Genomic DNA, 19726 nt, shown 5'->3' with positions numbered 1-19726 from the left:
ATATATATATATATACGTGAACGTGTAGGCGCACGTCCCCAACAACAGAAATGCTTCCCATTTTTTTCTGTCTCCGTTAGAGCTTGACGAAGGCACATCAGTGAAACAACATCCCATTTCTCGTGAGGGCATTGCTTGGGCTACACGTAAGCATATTTTAACTTTTGCTTCGTCCCACGTGCACTTACAGCGCCAGATCGCTAGCTAGCCACAACATCAAAAAGCAACAACTGCGCCCGAACATGTAGTGGCAGCTTCCGGTGCTCGCGCACGTCATGAAACGACGTATTCCACATTTGACCAAAAGAGGAAAGGACGCTCACTACACTCTGCGCATAGTGCGCCTCCTCTTCCATGGGAGAATTGTCATCGGCTTCAACCTGCTCTTCCCCTACTTCAGAAGAATCACTGCGGGGGAGCGGCAACTTTCCCTTCCCATTGCTACCGTTCCTTTTAGCATCACTTTGACGAGTACCCACAACGCTATTTATCGCTTTCAAAGGACTCCGCTTACCATTCGCACTGCGAGTCTCCTTCTGGCGCTTTTTTTCTTGCTCTTGACGATGCACAAAATGAAGAAATTCCTCAATTTCGTTGTTTAGGTATACGCTACCATTTTTGATTTCCGTATCTGAAAGATTCAACGACTCTCTCAATGGTTCGCCTGCCACTTGCGGAGGCGATGTGGACGAGGCCCTACTCAGCGCCATTGCGTGTTGCGATGACAAGGGAACTGACTGTATTTTAGTGAAATCCGATTTACTATGCCCCTTAGCCGGAGGAGGTGGACGTTTCTCCCGACGCTGTGGTGCCGCATAGACGTTCGTTTCCGGTGCTTGCGAGGGTGATCTTCGACAGCTGTCATGCAAGACAGAAAAATCCAGTGGTGTAACTAAGTTGGTTTGCTCTTCCCTCTTCTTACCCTCCCGCCCTGAATCCGACTTCTGCCTTACAACTAATCGTGTCTTTTCCGCAAAACAAGCCGCATCATCCGCGTTATTATTCAGACGCCTTGCTAGTGCCGAGGTCAGATGCACGGACTTCTCGCTTCCCCTCGCACGATCGGCTGTTCCGGTGCTCCTTATGGTACTGCCCTTCACCTGCAGTTTCTCTGACGTTCTTTCATCTACATTTCCTGTACTGATACTAACCGATCTTGGGCTCAGGTTGCCTTGTTTCTTTTCGTCCTCGTCATCACCTATGAGCCAGGACTGCGTCAAAGATCCAGAGGATGCATTTGAAAGACTGCTTACTCCGTTTTGGTTTCCAACCGCAGCTACTGCACCCTCTGCACGTATCTCGTTTTCTGTAGCGGATCTGGAACCCATATCCAACTGCTTCGGGAAAAGTCCTACGAAAGTACTTTCCTTCCTTGGCGAGGATTGAAATGCAGAGCCCTCAATCCCTTTTTCTCCAGTAGAGCTACTGGAAGATGAACATCCGGGTGGTTTACTGCATCTGCGTTTAAGTGATACCCTTGCCTCATGTTCTTCCTGCATCAAAAGTAGTCGTTCATGGTTCTCGTCGCCGCAAAATAAAAAGAACGGGTCACCAACGAGGTTATCTAAATTTTGTGTCACGGCATCGTCCAGAAGCTGTGCTATGGAGTGAGTCGAAGTAGTTCCTTGACATTTCGCTTTCGACAAATTCTGTGCATTCGGTTGGCTAGCACAAGAGCCTGAAAAAATGATTTTTTCTTTGCCTGGGCTCCCGGCTCCTGACGACGCCGAAGGCATGTTGCAATCTTTGTTTTTATCATTGCTGCTGGCCGCGATATCCGTTACAACAGTGGACGACGTAGACCCAAAAGGGCGACTCACATTACTGAAGTTGAGGTTGTAAATTGACGACACCATGATACTCGTGTCTGACCGACCATGTCCTTTAGGTATGTCTGAGCCAATACCCAAACTCGGCGCACTGGATGAATTGGCTGGAATACAAATATCGGATCGCTTGCTAACCTTCTCGTCATCACTAAAAAGCCGCCGGTACGGTCGTCTGAAAAGAAGTGGAGTGCCGCGTTCGATTATTCGTCGCTCGTTCATTTGCACTATGCGCGAAGATGCGGTATCATCCCTGTCACCTACATCGAGCGTTGAGCAATCGGACGGCACGGCGTTCGTGCTTTCGCATGAGTGCCGCTGTGTGCGCACATCAGCCAACTTTTCTCGAGAGAGTTGGTTCCTGTGTGCGCTACAGCAGTTAGGCCATCCACATCGAATGCGTTCCCGCAACAAAATAACTTGTCCCCGACGAACCAAATCCTCCTGCTTAATAGCTCCAGGGGTACGACGATCGTACAGCAAGTACTCGTCTTGTGGTTGTATAATGCTACGGGCCCATTTTTCTGTTACAACAGGACCGGATGCAGACCGCTGGACACTGGATGAAAAACTGTTCATCGCGCACCCTTCATCATTAAAGTTGCTATTGCGAGCACTACCGTTGCTTATGCTTGGTGTACAAGCGCACATACCGTTTTTAAACAGACTAGCCTGACTGCCTTCTAATACCGTCACATAACTCCTGTCAGTGGCGAGGGGTTCGCTGTCAGATTTTCGTTTCCTTCCACATTTAACTTTTTTGCGTTTGCGTTTCTCCGAAGTTGTTGACTGCTGCACGACACCGTCAACACCAACTGCGCCGTCGCCCACCAATTTCTGGGGTTGCCGCTCTTCCCCTGAACGAGGATTCTGTTCCCGTAGTGGTAATTGTGCGATGATGCTGCAAGTGGACCCCGCTGGCATCTTTTCCCTCGTTTCCGCATGTCGCTGCCGCACCAGTCTCGCAGATGGTGGGCAAACATCTCCATCTGTACAGGTTCCGCTCCCACCTTCCTTCAACAGTTGTTCCTGAGGATCGAGTGAAACTGTTCTCTCCACATTCTTGTTTCGCGCTGTTCTTTGAGAAGGGATAGAATGGGTTGCAATTGACCAATCAGGCTGGAGCGGCGGCCACCCAGAAGGGGGCTCACCAGATGCCACCTTCCAATTGCCGTTGGACAGAGATACGGCGCTGAGTTCGTGGGCGCTGTACAACGTTTTTACACGCCCGCTGTTGTCGCCGGCCGCATAGGAAGGAGAATTATACATCACTCTGCGTCTGGTAGCGATCGTCTTGATGGAAGTCGGGCCGACGGTGGAGGTATGCCCATTACCGTCGAGTAGTGGTGCTGGTGTCGCCGGAAGAGACATTACCGCGCTGCGTATGATAGTCCGACCGCTGCGTGGACAATTACTATTCCCGGTGTCCTTTCGAGATATCATCGTTAGTTTCAGTTGAACACGAGTAAATAAACAATATAGATATGTTTATTTATGTACTGCTGTGGCGATCACCAACTTCGTAATCCACCTGGCAGCCCTATTATGCGAATTTTCTCACACGCGACCCTCTTAGCTTACCCTGCCGTTTACCCTTTCTCCAGTTGTGCGCAGTACACGAGACACACAGAGTATAAGTGCCACCAGGCGGGTTCAAAGTTTACGAGGTTCCTCTAATTATACACGAGCAAAGAGAGAGACAGTTACGCTTCCAGCCTTACCTTCGTTTACTTACTCAGAGAAGTGCCGTACGAGGCTCAATTGAGAGGGAAGGTGGGGTAGCGAAGGAGTGCACATAGTCACGCGTGTAAGCACAAACAGCGGCAACAAAGCGGAATGGACAAAAAAAAAACAACATCAGGTTGGAACACACAGTAAATTCATAAGCGAGGCGACGGTATTGCGTGGTCCTGATCACACTCTCCACGCAAATGACCTACTCGCATCCTCACCAATCTGTCTGCGTGACCGCCGATGCGCATCTCAAATGACACTCACGTTTAGAAGAAGAGAAACATCGTTGCCTTCTGTTTCCTAAAACACAGCGGGGAAACAAAATGCTTAAATTTTTACTCGATTAATTTATTATTTACACTACACGTTACGCACCCTCCTTTCTCGCACTCTTGTTACCATTCCTATCACCCTCGCACACGTCCCTGTCGCATATGCTATGGCCCGAAGCACTCGCAGAACATTCCGTCAGCTACCGTCGACGAACAAAAAAAAAGCATGTACATCTTCTCTAACTCATCCCACCGCCTCACTCATTCGAGGCGCAATAGTTTCGTGATCGATTGCAGAATGTCACTGAACGCATGATATGTACACAAGCGCGCCGCTTGTAGAAACCAAAACACGAAAAGCAAGAACGAACAAAAGAACAGTGTGTGGCAGAGGGTTCTCTAGGGACCACGGGGCTTATCACCAGTAACCGTCGTGGTGTTTTAAACACAACTCCTCTTTTTACCTCCGCGAGGTCCTTGCTCTTTTATTCCCCTTAGGGTAACTTTCATCCGCACTGCGGGCCCTCTTTCGGAGAGTGTTCGTTGTATCACGACGCGCCAACTCATCCTTTCTGGCATTTTTTATCTCCTCTGCCACTGTGGTCAGGGCGAAAAGAGCATCATCAACAGTAACAAAACTCCCAGTACACCTGTCACAGTTGCCGTTATTGCTCTTGTCCCTGCTAATCTTTCTTAGCTTCTTCCTTCCCTCTAATGGCGATACATTCACCGCTGCGTTTTCATCGTCGGCGTGTGCGCGGGCGGTGTCGTAGTCGTGTCGACGTGCTTCCAATTGCTCACGGAGAACGTAGGCAACCTGCGTTGCCAGTGTACTGAGCTTTTCCGACCGTCTGCCGCATCGCATGGCAACCGCCACGGTCGGTGCCACAGTCTGTTGTATGAATTCCAGGTTGATTGCATTGCACAAGAGCCAACGAGCGACACTTCCGACGTCAACTCGTTCCCCTTCGTTAACATCACCGAGTGTTTCAGATGCGCTCTTGTTATCACCCCGGGACGTTTTTCGACCGTTGCCGTTAACACAGGGCATTGCAGCAACCAAACCACCGAAGCATTGCACAAGCGAAGCTGTACGCACCATCACATTTGTAACACTCCCATTTGATATTGCTGGTGCAGCGATTGAGTTAAACTGACGGCGCAGTGCCACGAAGTGTCTGGTAACAACCTCACGAACGTGAAGTAACCCCTCCTCACTCTCATTTGCAGTGGCGTTAACTAGGAGGGCCATACTAACTGCTGCCAGGGAACGTATCAAATACAGCGCAAGACGCACCGCATCGGTTCGCGATGAGCGAGCAATCGCTCGGTGTGCGGCGTACTTTTCGTTAGAGACATCCGACTGCGCAAAGTTAAGCAAGAGAAGTCGTAGTGAGGCAGATATCTCATTAAGCACTTCCTCCGCGCGATCTGTATTGTCTATGGGGCCAGTCCCTCGGAATACCACCATGTACGGAAGAGTGTCCCCAGATGCAGTTGACGACGGTTGGATGGCCACCGCCGAGTTTCTGCTTCTTCTGGTCGGCTTTTGACTTGTGTCTTTTTCACTCCTTCTCCTTTTGCTCCCCAACACTTCCACTGCGCTAGTGACAAGATGTGCACCAACCCATCCATCATCAACCAAATACGAGCACCGTGTTTCCACACCATTCGTACAGTACATACCCAGTAGCCTCAACGCCACCCCTCGCACCCAGGGATGCGTGTGCAGAATAAGACGGCCAGAAAGATACAGCACAAGGGGTTTGGCAAAGGTTACATCGTGCCACACAAGCGAGGGAGCAGCGCTAGCTATTGCTTCCACGCACCGCAAACCAAAGAAAACGTACATCCAACCCTTCATTTCGATCTTTCGTCGCAAAGTTCCTGAAAGCTCCTCGGAACGTCGCCTGATGCGCGACGCACTAATTTGATCATATGTTGCTGCGTCCATAATGGATGGTAGTGACCAGGTATAGTAAGTAGCGAACTCCTCCGCCTCTGCGGTGATACCCTTTGTATTATCCGAGCTTGAATCATTGTCTTTCCCACTAAGTCCGAGAGCAGATGCAATGGCAGAAAGCATCAACGCCCAAGTTTGTAGAGCTATTGTTTTCCGTTTACGGGTTTGATCTTTTTCAAGCCATTTTGATAGTGTAGGCACAACAGTGTCAACACCGGCATTCCGCACCAAATCTTGAAGTGCCGTGCCCGCCTTTCTCCTCGCCTCAAGAAACTCTGAGCCCGACAGAGTAACTGCGAGTGGGAGTAGCAGCAATGGAGCCTCCTGCCTCAGAACTACAGTGGGTAGTCGATTTATAAGGGCGATGAAGAGCTCCAATAAAGCGATACGACCGGTTACCTCTGGGTAATCCATGTTTCGGTATAATAAATCCATGTGCGACCGGAATTTTTCCGGTGTCATCCGATACTCTGTTAGGAAACGAGTGATAACGGAAATACATCGTTGGCGCATAAGCCGCTTAGCACTGACATGCAATAGTAACTCGGTCACTACACCCATCAATTCGTACACCTCAACCACGTGCACGTGCCTACCGAGTACAGCGTAAAAAAGGGTTAGTGCCATAGGAGCAAACCGATTACGCTCAACCAGCTCTGCATGGCAAAGGCCTGTGATTTGTGACGCTTGTGCCTCCGTTAGCGTAAAACGCTGGTGGGATATTACCGACGCTGCCACTCGCATTGCCCGCTGCTTGACAGAACCACCTCGCTCAAAAAAGGCGGTAACGGTATCGTAAAGATTTGTATGATACATTCCCACGATCTTCAAAGGTGGACGCAACGAGAGAAGGGTCAGCATACAGTCAAGTGCGTACCCGATAACCGCGTCACTCCCCTCACCATGGAGTGTCGACAAAACAACAGGCACCAACTCTTCCAATAGTTGTTGGTAGTGTCGAGTGAATGATGCCGTCAAATCGGCTGAGCCACGTCGTTTCCTCTTTTCCGTCCGAACACATAATTTTTTAGACGGCTCCCCGGTTTCCTTTTGCCTCTGTTCGTCATCCCTCTCCTCGGCTTCAGCAGCAAATCGATCCAGTGCATCACCCTCTCTGTCATCCAAGTTCTCCGGATCGAGTAGCACGTCAGCCGAAGATACGCTGGAAGCATCTTGTTCTCCCTCTTCGTCCGATGCGTTGGTGTGAGTGATGTAGTTATCTCCATCGGTCTGTTCCTCCTTTTGTTTGTTTTTTGAGCGCAGGAGATCAAGACGTACAGCAATCTTGGATGACTTACGCTCTTTTCCCATGCCGAGAACTTGTTTGAGCACACTCAGAAGGTATTTAAGAAGAAATTCATCCAAAGTGTCGAGAACCACTGCGGCTGTTGGGTCCTCACGATAAAAGTGCTTTGCTGCCTGTTTCACGTCTTTGCCGTATCGACCACGATACGTTCGGAGTTTCTGCTTCTGTTGAGTGGCTAGTACAGTATGAGCACTAAAGTCGACGTCCACTCGCTCCGGTCGTGGTGCGACAAGAAAATTAGCATCCAGTTGCTCACGACGCGTGGTTGCAATCACGGACGGGCGCTGTGCTATGAGCTGTGCGCTTCCTCGGATACGGCGGGTCCCTTCTTTTGCTTCGAACTTTTTAATCTTCTCTTCTCTCGTTTCGTTGTGGCGGTGAAGCAAGTCCCGCACCACACGAAATGAGCTTTCCACCTCCATGGTTGCGTTCTTGAGGAGGGCTCGGGCCACACGGACAGCCAGCAAACGCACCTTCTGCACGAAAGCAAAGTCAGCCGCAGCGCTTTTGCCGATGGTGCTATACTTTGTCTTGAGTTCTTGAAGCAGCAGCAATGCGCCAGCACGCGCGCCACCGCCCCGGGTGTTAGTCTCCACGTTAGCTGCTTCGCTAGGAGGTGTGAGCAACCATGTTATTTTCTGCAGAAAAACTTCAATCACGCGGGTCGCCTGACAGTGTGATGCGATAAGTGTAAAACCATGCAGTGCCCGACTGCTCTTCACCTCAAGCATTGTGCTCATCAGTTCCACCTGCCGTTTCTGCTCACTCACCTCGCCAAGGTAGTCATCAAGGAGTATTGTCATGATATCGTCAAGACAGGCGGTTAAACACGAGACACCGTATTCGTAATCAAATTGAACAGCAGCAGGTATAATCATGCGTAGTAGCTCTTCTTCCTCGTCATCTTCGTGGTTGCCCGTTGTAACATCATCACCGCTCTTTTCCTTACTGTTACTCGTTTGACCAAGTGCGCCTCCTCCCTGCTTGTCGTGTTGTTGACTACCATTTGGTCTGATTGCTTCGCCACCTCCCACTACAGAATGCCGCGCCTTCGCCCCGGCTTCTTTGTGAAGTTTTTTTCCTGGTGTTTTTTTCCTCCCGTATGAAAGGGAGTGGCGCGGTTCGTAGAGGTTGTAAAGAAGTGTCACAACTGTGTAACCTAGAACGTGCAACTGGTAGCCATGCACTAAGTGATCCCGAAGCTTTGTAATAATGAAACCCAGTTTCCCCGGCCCAACCTCGCACATCATTGCACTGAGGACACGGCGCGCCCGCTCGCGATGTTTATCATTCTTCGTTCGGAGTTTCAGAACCACTTCATCGAGCAATTGCTCTGCATGCGAAGAGAACCTGTCAAGCGGAAAGCGCTTCACAATCTTCGTAATGGCGATTGCAACTGGTAACTGAAGGATAGTCGTGTTTTGTTGTGCCCCATCAGTCTTCCGCATTTCATCTCTAACACTTGTGGCAGTGTGAGCGCTTACAAGAACCTCAGACCCACTCGCATGAATACCACTTCTACGGGTGCCACTCGATAAAAAACCGTACAACTGCGGTAAGATGTCATCCTCCATCACATGCATTATCCGTGCATTGCGATATTTAATGCGCTTAGCACGAAGTGTCACTTCCAAAGCTGCAGCCACTGCATCATCGTCATTTTCTCCATCCTCATCCTCATCATAATCATCCCCCTGCGCTGTCTGAGGACTCTCCTCGGCGCCCTTTCTTTGCCGTCCATCTTCAGGAATATCATTATTATTATTACTGCAGGTACCAATTTTATCATCGACACCTTCCTCCAAAAAATGGAAATGGTCGAGTACCAACACAACCCCCTGAAGCATCGGAAGCCGCAAGGAAGCGTTTTCCTGTGCATTAATAAGAAGCAGGCTTAGTAAACGGTAGTAACCCTCCCACGGCAACATACCTGCAACAGTTGCCACGGTGTTCAACAGCGCATCACAGTATCCCTTCGCACGTCCCTCCGTGAGGTTTTGTAGATCCCTTTTACCCTGCGCGAAGTCCTTCACGGTGGCCAAAAGAAACGGAACGAAAACACGGAGAGCGTCACGTGGATGCAACTGGTCCACCTTCTTCCGCAGAAGTGCAAGCGCATTTAGGCGACATCGGTGCTGTAAATGACCTATATTAACGAAGAAATTGAGCTCCACATTGCGGTCGTAAAGCGCAGCAAATGACCGGAATGAGTCTTTGTAGTGCTGCGCAAGGGCACCAAACACCTGCATGTGTGAGTTTCGAATATGAACGTCACGTGCCACAACACCCCGGCGTAGCGAGGGCAAGATGATCCGCCTAATGACTTGGTTGAGAATGAGTGTATCGTATTCAGCTACCCTCGTATTTTGACGTGATGCATATCGGATCATCGCTTCAACAACTTGAACAGCAAGAGCCGAGATGGTTCCCTCAGGATCGCGAAGGAAAAATACAGCATTCGAAGCCAAAACAAGGAAACCCTCCACGCAGAGCACCGGGGCCTCGAGGTCATCAAGTGGTATGGTGGAGTCAAAATCACCGCTATAATCACGCTCTTCCCTTACTTGGCTTTGTTGAGCACGCTTCCGTTTCCCAATGCTAACCGGCGCAGATTCACCACCATTATGAAAGAATTGCTGTAGCGTCCGCAGCGTATGGAAACGGAGATCAAAGTCATAGCGATCTAGCGAGCTATTGTTATCATCAAAACTGTTCAGGCAAGAAACTGCCCGACCCACCGCGGCCAATTGTGCGGCGTAGCCCCTGGAGCCACGTTGCACACCGTCAAGGAGAAAATCGGTGTTTTCTTCGTTGCAGAAGCAACTAACAGGATCGGAAGAAGATGAAACCGCACCCATTTGTGTAAGCATAACGTTCAGTGTCCGGCAAAGTAGCAGCCGTGCCTCTGGGTTTGTCACTGCATTGAAAAGGTGCACGAGGGGTTCGTAGTGGAGCAGCACGTTAATACGATGAACGTGTGGTAAAAGATATTCCAAAACCCCAACTGCTGCCACGCAAGTTTCCCGGTCCTTCATACAAGCTGGATGGGCGACAAAGGCAATACACATCTCTAGAAGACGGGACAACATTGTATTTGTATCTTCCGAATTAGCGTGCTTCCCCCCAGCAGACTCCTTCTCCTCGGCATTTTGCTTTTCGATTACTACAACATATTCAGTGAGCATGGAAACGGTCGTAATCAGCTCCTTCCACATAGAAACACTAAAAGACATAACGGTTGTGGCGGGTCGGCCCCCCTTATCCCTCGACGCGGGGAAACGAGTGTTCTTTTCCCTGACACCACATGAAGCACCTCTCCTGATGAGTGTGTACAAAGATGTGAAAATTTCAGAAACATGAGGTTCGACAAACATGACACGTAAAGTCGATTGCTCAGTCGCTCCAAAAACATTAATCTGCTCATCACTAGCATTTAGAAGTTCAGCGACACAGCGCAATCCTTCGTGCAAGGCCAGTACTGCAGTTTGTTGTTGATTATTTCTCGATAAGACCGATAGTCCCGAACCACTGGTATTGGTGGTTCCGGTAACCGTCGAATTTGCAGCAAATAACTGTTTAATCATCTCCGTAACAGCACCTGCGAATGTGCCAACGAGCGGCAGCGTATGCGGTGAAGCTATCCAAGCGCGTACCAGACGCATAAACGGAGTCGCAGCTGCTCGTTGGCTGTCGCCAATCAACTCGGCCACAGCACCTCCACCGTTCATATGCAGGGCAGCGACATAACGGGAAATAAGACTGTGCTCAACTGAAGCAGCACCAGTATCGCCGCTCCCTACACCGAGGTCAGCACGAAGGGTTTCCATAACCTCAGCGGGAAACTGCTCAAATAAAGATGCTACCATCGTCGCTGCTCCACGGCGCATCCGAGACATGAGTGACTTCAGTGCTGAAGAGCTTAGTGCACTTTTCACGCGCCACCCAATCTCTTCTTGGGTCGCTCCGTCGTCACAAGCACCGCCGTTTATTCCAGGGAAAGTGGTCGCACTCAATGGGGCGAGTAGGGTTTGTTTGCAACTGATAAGGTACGCGTTTATCCCAAGTAGTAGACAAGTGCCTGCGAACGAGGAGAACCCCTTTCCGACCGCCTGCAGAAGTGCACTCAACAGTTTTGTGGTGTTCAGCAACTGCCGCAGTAGACGCTCAAGGCGGCGTGTACAATGTGTTTGTTCTCTTACCCACTTTTCCCACCAGCTGCCGAAACAAAAGACCCCACTTCCTGCAGCCTTTGTTGGTGTGACATGCTCAACAATGAGTCTCTGAACAAGTCCGTTAAGGACAGCTGTAAATTCTCCTCTGTCCGTGAGGTGCGTAACAAAAGCGAGTAGTCGACGCTGGAGAACCGCCTGATCCTTCACTTTATCCCGTGAAACGCTGCTCGTCAGTTTGGGGAGAGCAACAGTAAGCGCAGTTGCGATATAATCGGCCCGATGCTCCTGCGGTACGTCAGTCTCCACGTGAAAACTTGAAAGAAAGTTGAAAAGGTTCTGCTGAGTGTCGCAGAATGGGACAAGCTGACGGTAATAACGGGAAAACGGTGCGACCTTAAGACGCCGTAGTAGATCAATCGCTGCCCGCTGTAGTTTGGTATTTGAATCTGATACAAGACTTGCACAAATTCGGTGGAGCCGTTTAGTTAAGAGGGTTGCATCCTCCCTTGATTGGCCCGACGGCTGTAGGGGAGACTCTTCTTCTGTGTAGGCGACTGTAGCGGCTGCTGTATAGGCATTTAACGCCAACGTGAGACGTTCGTCCAACATCTTGAGATGACGTATGCCGCTTGGGTGCTCCCCACATCGAATCGCAGATAACTCAACCGCTAACTCCGCGACAAGTGAATCTTTGGTGTCGGCTGCCGATCCTCCACCCGTTCGAGCCATGTCCGATAGGCCCGAAAGAAACGTCTTTGCCAACACAGCACGATCTGTTGCGTGACGTGCTGCAGCTCTACCATGTGTGTATGTTGGTGAAACAGCCGGGAGGTAATGTCGTTCCCACATCAATATTTCACCATCGTTATTTACCAGTAACAACCAAGTAACAGTGGAACTTTTATACTGTGCTGTAGAAAAGTCCTTGCTTACCAGCTCGCCCTTCTCGTGTCGCTGCATATCTGTCAGTTGAATTCGATAAAAGAGTGGGGAACTGCTGCTATGAATGGACGACTCAGTGCCCTTGTAGTTGCTGGTACTGTTGTTATTGTAACAATCATCAGTATCGCACTCGTTAGAAGCGGATGACGCAACCCGAACAATGTCGCCTAAGACAATGGAGCGTGCGTACCGGGAAATAACGGTCTCCCACACAAGGGGGTCAAGTAAACTTTTACAATCCTCAACCTCTTCGTTGTCACCGAAAGGGGACCCGTCGTCTCTCAGCTGATGTAAACCGGTGCCGTGCCGTCGAGCTACTGTATCCTCACTTTTCACCAGATCGGAGAGAATCTTCAGTGCAATGGGCCAGGCGACAGAATATTTTGTGTGCAGCAGCCCCATCATTGCCCTTGCGAGAATCACTCGCCTCAGGGGCTCACGCAGCGCTCCAGAAGCGGCATCAAACGATAACTTCGCAAGTGCTTGCTGAATACCGTCCAGATTTCCTGCCGATGAAAGAGGATTAAAAAGTTCAGCGCGAAGTAACGAATCGAAGAATGTCGGATCGACCGAACTGCAACCAGAAACCCTTTTAGTATCTTCCACTTCAGGGTGACAGAAAAGCCTCAGCAGGCGCAACGCTACGACGCGCAACGACTGTATCGGTGACACAAGAGCCTCAAATAAAAGCGTATGGACCAAAGCACGTTGTGACTTGTCGTCCAATGTTTCATGTAACCGCGCCGTTGCACTAAGAAAGGTTTGCCGCTGTTGTGATATTTGCTGTGATACAACGTGGCCCTTCGCCTTTTCCTTTTTATGAACAGCTACAGTAGCTTCACTACCTTCTCCATCTGCTACGAGGCTCTCTTCCACACCAAACAATCGAAACATAGCATGCAACAGGCATTCCATACCGTGTAGTAACCGTCCCACCTCGCTATCACCCAAAATCACTACGCGATGCTCCTCAAAGCTAGTCGCAAGAATTACAACGGCATCCCTAATAAACTCCATGGAGTCTTTATCACTTTCCGGTGCACCGCAGAGGGGTGCCAATTGCATGAGCAAAGCCGAAACTTGCGCGAACAGAGCAAAAGAAGAAGCAGTGACACGTGCAGAAGTAGCGGATGGCGCCCCATGCACAGCCAGCTTCACCGCTGATATCACCTGTAATAGCGCATCGCGAAACTGCCAAGCGAACAAGGCGTTTGCCTCGGCGGGCTCATTTCCTCGTGTTTGTCTCAGTGTGGTGCGTTCTGCCTCGGCAACAACGAGGGCAGGAGGAAGAACGGCAATCAGTACATCGGCCCACTTAGCTGCTTTCGTGCGTGCTGTGAATGCTTCAGCAGCACTTTGCAAGGATGTAAACAGCGCAGCAGTGCCAAGCAAAAGTGTCTGAATGTCCTTCATTAGCGTGACGTGTTCCTCAAGAGACAAATTATTATTGTTATTATTATTATTTCTCTTTTTACTTCCCTCACCAAAGGCGGTGGTAAGGGTCGTCGTGGTCAGCAGGTGTAAGGGGCTCACTGAAGTGTTTCTTGTGCGATCGCACATCATCCCAATCATCATAACCGCGTGGGTTGTGTCACGAAACGCTATCGACTCTTCATCCGGACCCGAAGAGTGACTAGCTTCGTCCCTGTCTTCAAGAGTGTCTCCGCTGTTAAGCTTAGAGAGAGATGCGTTTGCCATTTTACACGAGGCATGAAGCACTGGTGCTAGAAGCGCATACGCGAAGGAAGTCAACCGAGACTTTACCCGGTCAGAGCCACTTCTACTTCGACCTACCGTTCCCATTTGGTTTGCGCTCTCCTCATCGTCACGCTCATGAATGATCCGTTCTTGCCGCAAGCTGTAGGCGTAGTTTTTCTGCAACACATCTTGCACAAACGCAAAAAGCAAAAGCCGCGTTGAAGTTTGCAGCTCTAAATCCAACGTTACACCTTGAGGACCAATAGACCCATCACCTTTGAAAGAGCTAACTGACACGCACGTTGAGATGATATCACGGCAAAGTGGCAGGCACAGATCGTGTAATTTGGCCATGTGAGAGCGCGGCACCATCCCGGTATCAACACATAATGGCGTAAACAACTCGAGTGCGGCACCACAAGAGCGTACGAGATGACACCAACCTGCCGTTGGATGTCCACATATCGCAACATCGTTGTGTGCCAAGGCTTCCCGCCGGTTTGCCAGAAAAAATTGTAGTTGTTTTGCCATTTGTCGTATCGCCGGTAGCGAAGCACCCTTCCACAAAAGTAAACAATCCTTGGCATGCAATAACTGCTGAAGTAGATGCAAAAAAGGAGCAGTGAAGTCAAGCGTTGCCACCACGGTCGTCAGCATTTGCAACGGTGGTGAGTGCACGCTTCCACTATCATCTCTATCCTCCTCAAAATCATCATCAACATCAGCCATTGAGGCGGTGGTGGCTGAGGAGTTGGTAGTTTCCTCAAGTAAAGTGCGGAGAGCGCTGCCGATCGAAGTGGCTCCGATCATTTGCACCAGCTCACCAAGTACTCCGGTTTGGGTATCACCATGCTGTTGCACGAATTCCACCCCTTCCTTTTCGTATTCTTCCCGACTCTCAAGAAACAACTCTTTCCAATGGGTATAATGGGCAAACCCTTCGGCTTCCTCCACTGTGAAACCGAAAAATTCTTGTTCGTTTACTCCGTACCCAGAATCGTAAGCACTTGAGAAATTTGTGCGGTTGGAAAGACCAAAAACGTATATTAGCACGACGTAAAAGTTCTCAAAATTTGTATTGAGTGAGCCACGAATTCCACGTAAAACATCAGCAGCGAAGAAACACAAACTATCAACAACTGGAAGGAACGAGAGACGTTCCTTCTGGTACCTTAATAGTCGGTCGAGTGTCAGAGCATTTGTTTTTGAACCCATCACTTCCCTTACCCTATTGCCTTCCTCATGGTGAGTACCAATCGTACCATGACTTTCCTCATATTCCTCTTCGTTATCCATTCCGTCAACATCATCGTCTGCGCCGCGAACCTTGCGTGCATCGTCACCACAGTAGTCTTTGAAATCGTGCACAACATCGACACACATTACTTCCAACACTAACGGAAGCAACTCACGCGTCATTCGACATGTCGACGCCAGGACTTCGGCTGCCAACCGCCGTATGTATTCCTTTGAATCATGCATCTGTCGCACGTACAATTTAATGACAAGTTCGACCAGCTTTCGTTGCTCCTGCAGGAGCCAAAAGGGTCGCATTTCACGGCACCACGCTGCCTGTGCAGAGAAAATAAGTTGCAGGCGTCGAGTTTCCGCCAGAAGCTGCCCGTTCGCGTCATATATACCCCCATTAATGGCCTGATGGAAGCATTCAAAATATAGAAAAAACTTTTCACGCATGTCCCGTGCAAAGGCCACGGTGAGTCGAGCAAATGCTTCAAATCCCTCAGCGAACTTGTCACGGTTCATCATGGCAAGTAACAATTTTTGGGCTATCTTACGGTGATTAAGTTGAAACAATGCGCGTGAACTGCACAAATCCAGCACCTCCCACCGGAAACTCTTAAAATCTGTGGTTGAGTGAGAAAGCATTTGCTCGTTCAATTCAGTAAGGAAGGCACAATCCTCGCTCTCGGGATGTGGCGCCCAATCATCGGTGAATCCACCGGCAGGTTGCATGTTTATCGCCCCGAGGACGTTGTAGCCAATACCCACGTGTACATGCTGTACGGCGTTGCGAAATATCTTCTCACGTCCGCGGGCATTGTGACCACGCTTTTTTGGTGGCATCTCTCTTTTTTTTCAATTCCAATCAACTTCAACGGTTGTTCCACCGTGGGGGAATAATGGAGGTTTTAGGTATAATACCAACGTAATCTGCACACTTGCTCGAGCGTATCCCTCTTCGACAGTAGATGGGTAAGAGGAAAAAGACACTCCACCAACGAACCAAACACGGTGAATGAACCTACAATGTACAATATTAAGGTATAGAAGAGAAAGAAGTAAGGTTTTTCTTCTTTTTAAAAAAATTATACCAACATTTTTTTTAGGACGGCAAAACGTCGCGAATGAATTAGCAGCAATGGGAAATAGAAAAGGCAGCAAGTCAAATCAATGTACACGAACCGAGTACCTCATAATGAAGGAGAGGAAGCAAAACAAAAGAAAAGTTAGAGTATGAAAGATAAGAAACCTTAAGAAGAATGGATAATTTTTCACCTAAAAGTTGTCGACTTTAAAAAGATATATATATTATTACTTCATAGTTCGCTGTGGGTCACGTGACTCGAAAAACCTTCCAGCTTCGATGAACCCGTCTTTTTTCTTTTTGAGTTTCATTTTGTGACTAATCACTGATCAGAGCCTACACAAGATTCACATGAACTATCCTGAAGTCTTCCAGAAAAAGTTCGGAGCAGCCACTTTGTTGACCGCAGCATTACATGTGGTGCGGAATACCTTTCGGTAACGTCACCAAACGTTACAAATGGTTTCGACCCTACAAAAACTTGCGAAGGGCTCACATCACGGACCGGGGTTACCTCCCTCGACTGTACAAGGGAAAGTAATACGCTAAATGACTGTAGAATTCTCTCGAGGCGACGCTTGAACAGTAGTTGGCTACCCGAGCACGGTGCATCTTTTCCAGTGGACACGGAGTCGCGCAAAATTATAACGTTTCGTATTAAAAACGTACTCGCGGTACACCTCTCAGGGCAGCACTCAACGTTAAACACACTACGCCCAGCACCATTCGCCATATGCATCGCGTTCTGCACTGCTGTCATTCTTTCGTCGTGATCACAGCCATTTCTTCCTATCATAACGTCGTTATAGCTCATGGACATGGCATCCAGCAATAGCTGACGCACACACTCCTCCGGAAACCTTAGAAGTACCCCACCACTGAGAAGAATCAGACGGCGCCAGCTGCAGAAATCATAGCCTCCTGTTACTGTAGCCGATAACTCTCGAGATGATCCACGCATGCTGATACTTCCACTCGTTTGTTGCTGTAAGAGAAGTTGAAGGACACTATCTGGCAGCAACATAAAGGCATGTCCTTCAGCCGCCCACCTTCCCGGAGTTTGGTTGTCGACAGACGCCCCACTACCCCCACATGTTGAAACGGACTCATGGCGAGACCATGATGGTCTTTTCGAATATTGAAGGGCAGGAAGCAAGCACCGCGCTGCCACACTTTCGACAATCCACCTAAAGTCGGTTACCAGTGCACCGCTCACGAGCGCACAAGCTGTAGTTGGTGTCATAGACGTTAGGTTACTATCTCTCGCGGAAGGCACGCCACCGCAGTCACTAATACAACTTCCGTCGTCACTAATAGAAGCAAGTCTTCCTTCCGTGGGCATAATAAGACAGTACGAGCAAGTAATTGATGCAGCGGCGTAATGTCTCTCCTTCCAGCACAATTGAGTTTCTGCAGGAGCTCCAGACCCCTGACAACTGGGGAGACGAAAGACATGTCGTATCACTTTCTGTGGTTTGGGGTCATAGATACGTAAACGGCTGTCAACACTACCCATACGTTCATCAAGGACTCTGGCGCCAAACATCTGCGCCGCTGAAACGAGGACTTCGCCAGTTTTGGTTGAATTTTCTACGGAAGCGTCCACCGAAAAGGTGTGCGGCAACCTAAACACATCATCTTTATGCTCTGATAACTGCGATGTCGAGATCGTAGAGGTACTGCGTTCACGAGCTCCCGAACCTCCCGCAATATTTTTCCCGTGATTTAATAACTCCCTTCCAGAACATATATCAGGATCACATGACGATAGATTCTGCGTCACGGCAACCCCGCCGTTATGTACTTGGTTCTCGTGGGTATTCGCTCTGCCCTTTGTCTCAAAAATGAGTGCCGATTCAGTGGGAATCTCTGAGCGCTGGGCATGTACTCGAAAGTTGAAACTTTCACCAAAGAAACTGCTGCTGTCGCTACTGCTCAAGCTGCTGTCGCTACTGCTGTCCTTCCCATTCCCTTCACCCACTTCACGCACAGTTGGTGCATCCTTTGGTAACGTATTCGACTGAACACTGGTAGACACTGCCGTCGCAACAGGTGTTAAGGCATCTCCCCCCACGTTATCAATAACACCCACGTCTTCTTGAGGTTTCTGGGAAAAGTGCCTTGTTGATGCACTCGACTGAACACTGGTAGACACTGCCGTCGCAACAGCTGTTAAGGCATCTCCCCCCGCAGTTCCACTACCAACGGCATTTGTACGATGACATGGTTCACTATGCCGCTGTAAATCTTGACTAGAGCCCGACTCGGGGCAAGAGCTACTTAACTCTTCAAAATTTCGTAAAACATCCGAATTTTCTGCATCCCCGTTTGAAGTTAGGGGTCGACACACTTCCGACGGAGAGGAACAACCAACCCCTCTCGTTTTCGACCTTCCGTGGGGTTCTGGCATCGTCTGATGTACACCACCTACAACTTCTGGAGAGCCGCTACGCGAGCGGACTGACACGGGGAAGTTGTGGTCAGACAACGTGACAGTGCTATGCGGATTGGTCGTATTTACAGAAACGTGGCTAGTGACCGACAGAGGTGATGTGCCCATAGGAGTTGCGGATGGCGAGTACGGCAGCGAACCAATCGCCTGCCTGTGGGTTCCATGTTCAGATTTTTTCTCAGGTTCACCAGTTGCCTCCTCAGCAACGGGGGGTGCATTGTTAGATTGCAGTGTCACTGTCTGGACGCCAGCGTTCCCTGTCAGAGACACCCCACTTAGTGTTGATAATACCTGGGAAACCTCTGCAGAAGGTGCCAACGCTTCTTCCTCTTCGATGTGTCCAGCCTTCACCAGATCGTTATCATCATTACTTTTAGGACTAACTAGTGCAGCGGACAGCAATGGATGTTTCATAATATCTGAAACTAGATTGCTCACCAATGAAACACTAATCAAATCTGAAATCTGAGCAGGAACGGAGCAAATGGGGCACGACTGACCTAGTCTGAGGCGTTTCGTGCTACGCCCTCTTCCGGACTTCGCCACTGGGGACGTTCGGACGTCGTTGATATTTCCCCTCCCTCTACTATTTCTTTTTTGTGGACTGCTCCATTGGTCCCCATGACTGTTTTCGGTAAGTTGCCTCTCGTCTTCTTCCCAAGGATCTTTCACAGAAGGGCAACTTTTTTCAATCGCATTGACGATGCAACTGTGACAAAATACATGACCACAAACGTCCAAAGCGGTGGGATTTTCTTGAAGCGGCCGGTGACATATTGGACAGAGGAACGTTTGTCGAAGTTTCTTGAACACGAGCTCTGTTAGGGCTGGATCTTCTTCTTCACCTTCAACGCCTTCTGACTTACGCACCCGAAAACTGTTAAGCTCTGTGGTCATTTGTATAAGCAGTACTTGTAGCTATAACCACAGCTGATTCTGATCTCAAGTCCCTTTACAACAAGATAAACATTCACAACGATGGAAAGCATGGTATGTCAACTGCAAAAGTGTAATACGCAGCCATTTACAAGAACA

The 19726-nt window shown here is 49.3% G+C and overlaps 3 protein-coding genes across 3 annotated transcripts; all 3 read right to left on the bottom strand.

Moving 5' to 3' along the window:
* Positions 1 to 200: 200 nt before the first annotated feature.
* On the bottom strand, positions 201 to 3269 carry TEOVI_000258300 (uncharacterized protein; the record flags this gene model as incomplete). Its single annotated transcript, XM_067225636.1, has 1 exon — positions 201 to 3269. The coding sequence occupies one exon, from the start codon at positions 3267 to 3269 to the stop codon at positions 201 to 203; it is 3069 nt and encodes a 1022-aa protein (XP_067081737.1).
* A 1023-nt stretch (positions 3270 to 4292) lies between these two features.
* On the bottom strand, positions 4293 to 15998 carry TEOVI_000258200 (uncharacterized protein; the record flags this gene model as incomplete). Its single annotated transcript, XM_067225635.1, has 1 exon — positions 4293 to 15998. One exon carries the CDS (start codon positions 15996 to 15998, stop codon positions 4293 to 4295), a length of 11706 nt encoding a protein of 3901 aa, XP_067081736.1.
* A 563-nt stretch (positions 15999 to 16561) lies between these two features.
* On the bottom strand, positions 16562 to 19588 carry TEOVI_000258100 (putative RING finger protein; the record flags this gene model as incomplete). The annotated part of the gene is made up of 1 exon (XM_067225634.1): positions 16562 to 19588. One exon carries the CDS (start codon positions 19586 to 19588, stop codon positions 16562 to 16564), a length of 3027 nt encoding a protein of 1008 aa, XP_067081735.1.
* Positions 19589 to 19726: the final 138 nt, after the last annotated feature.

This window comes from Trypanosoma equiperdum (genome assembly GCF_001457755.1).
Source record: "Trypanosoma equiperdum strain OVI genome assembly, contig: ctg_56, whole genome shotgun sequence".
NCBI lineage: Eukaryota > Euglenozoa > Kinetoplastea > Trypanosomatida > Trypanosomatidae > Trypanosoma > Trypanosoma equiperdum.
Note: the sequence above shows the minus strand (reverse complement) of the source record. Positions and strands in the feature narration are given on the sequence as shown.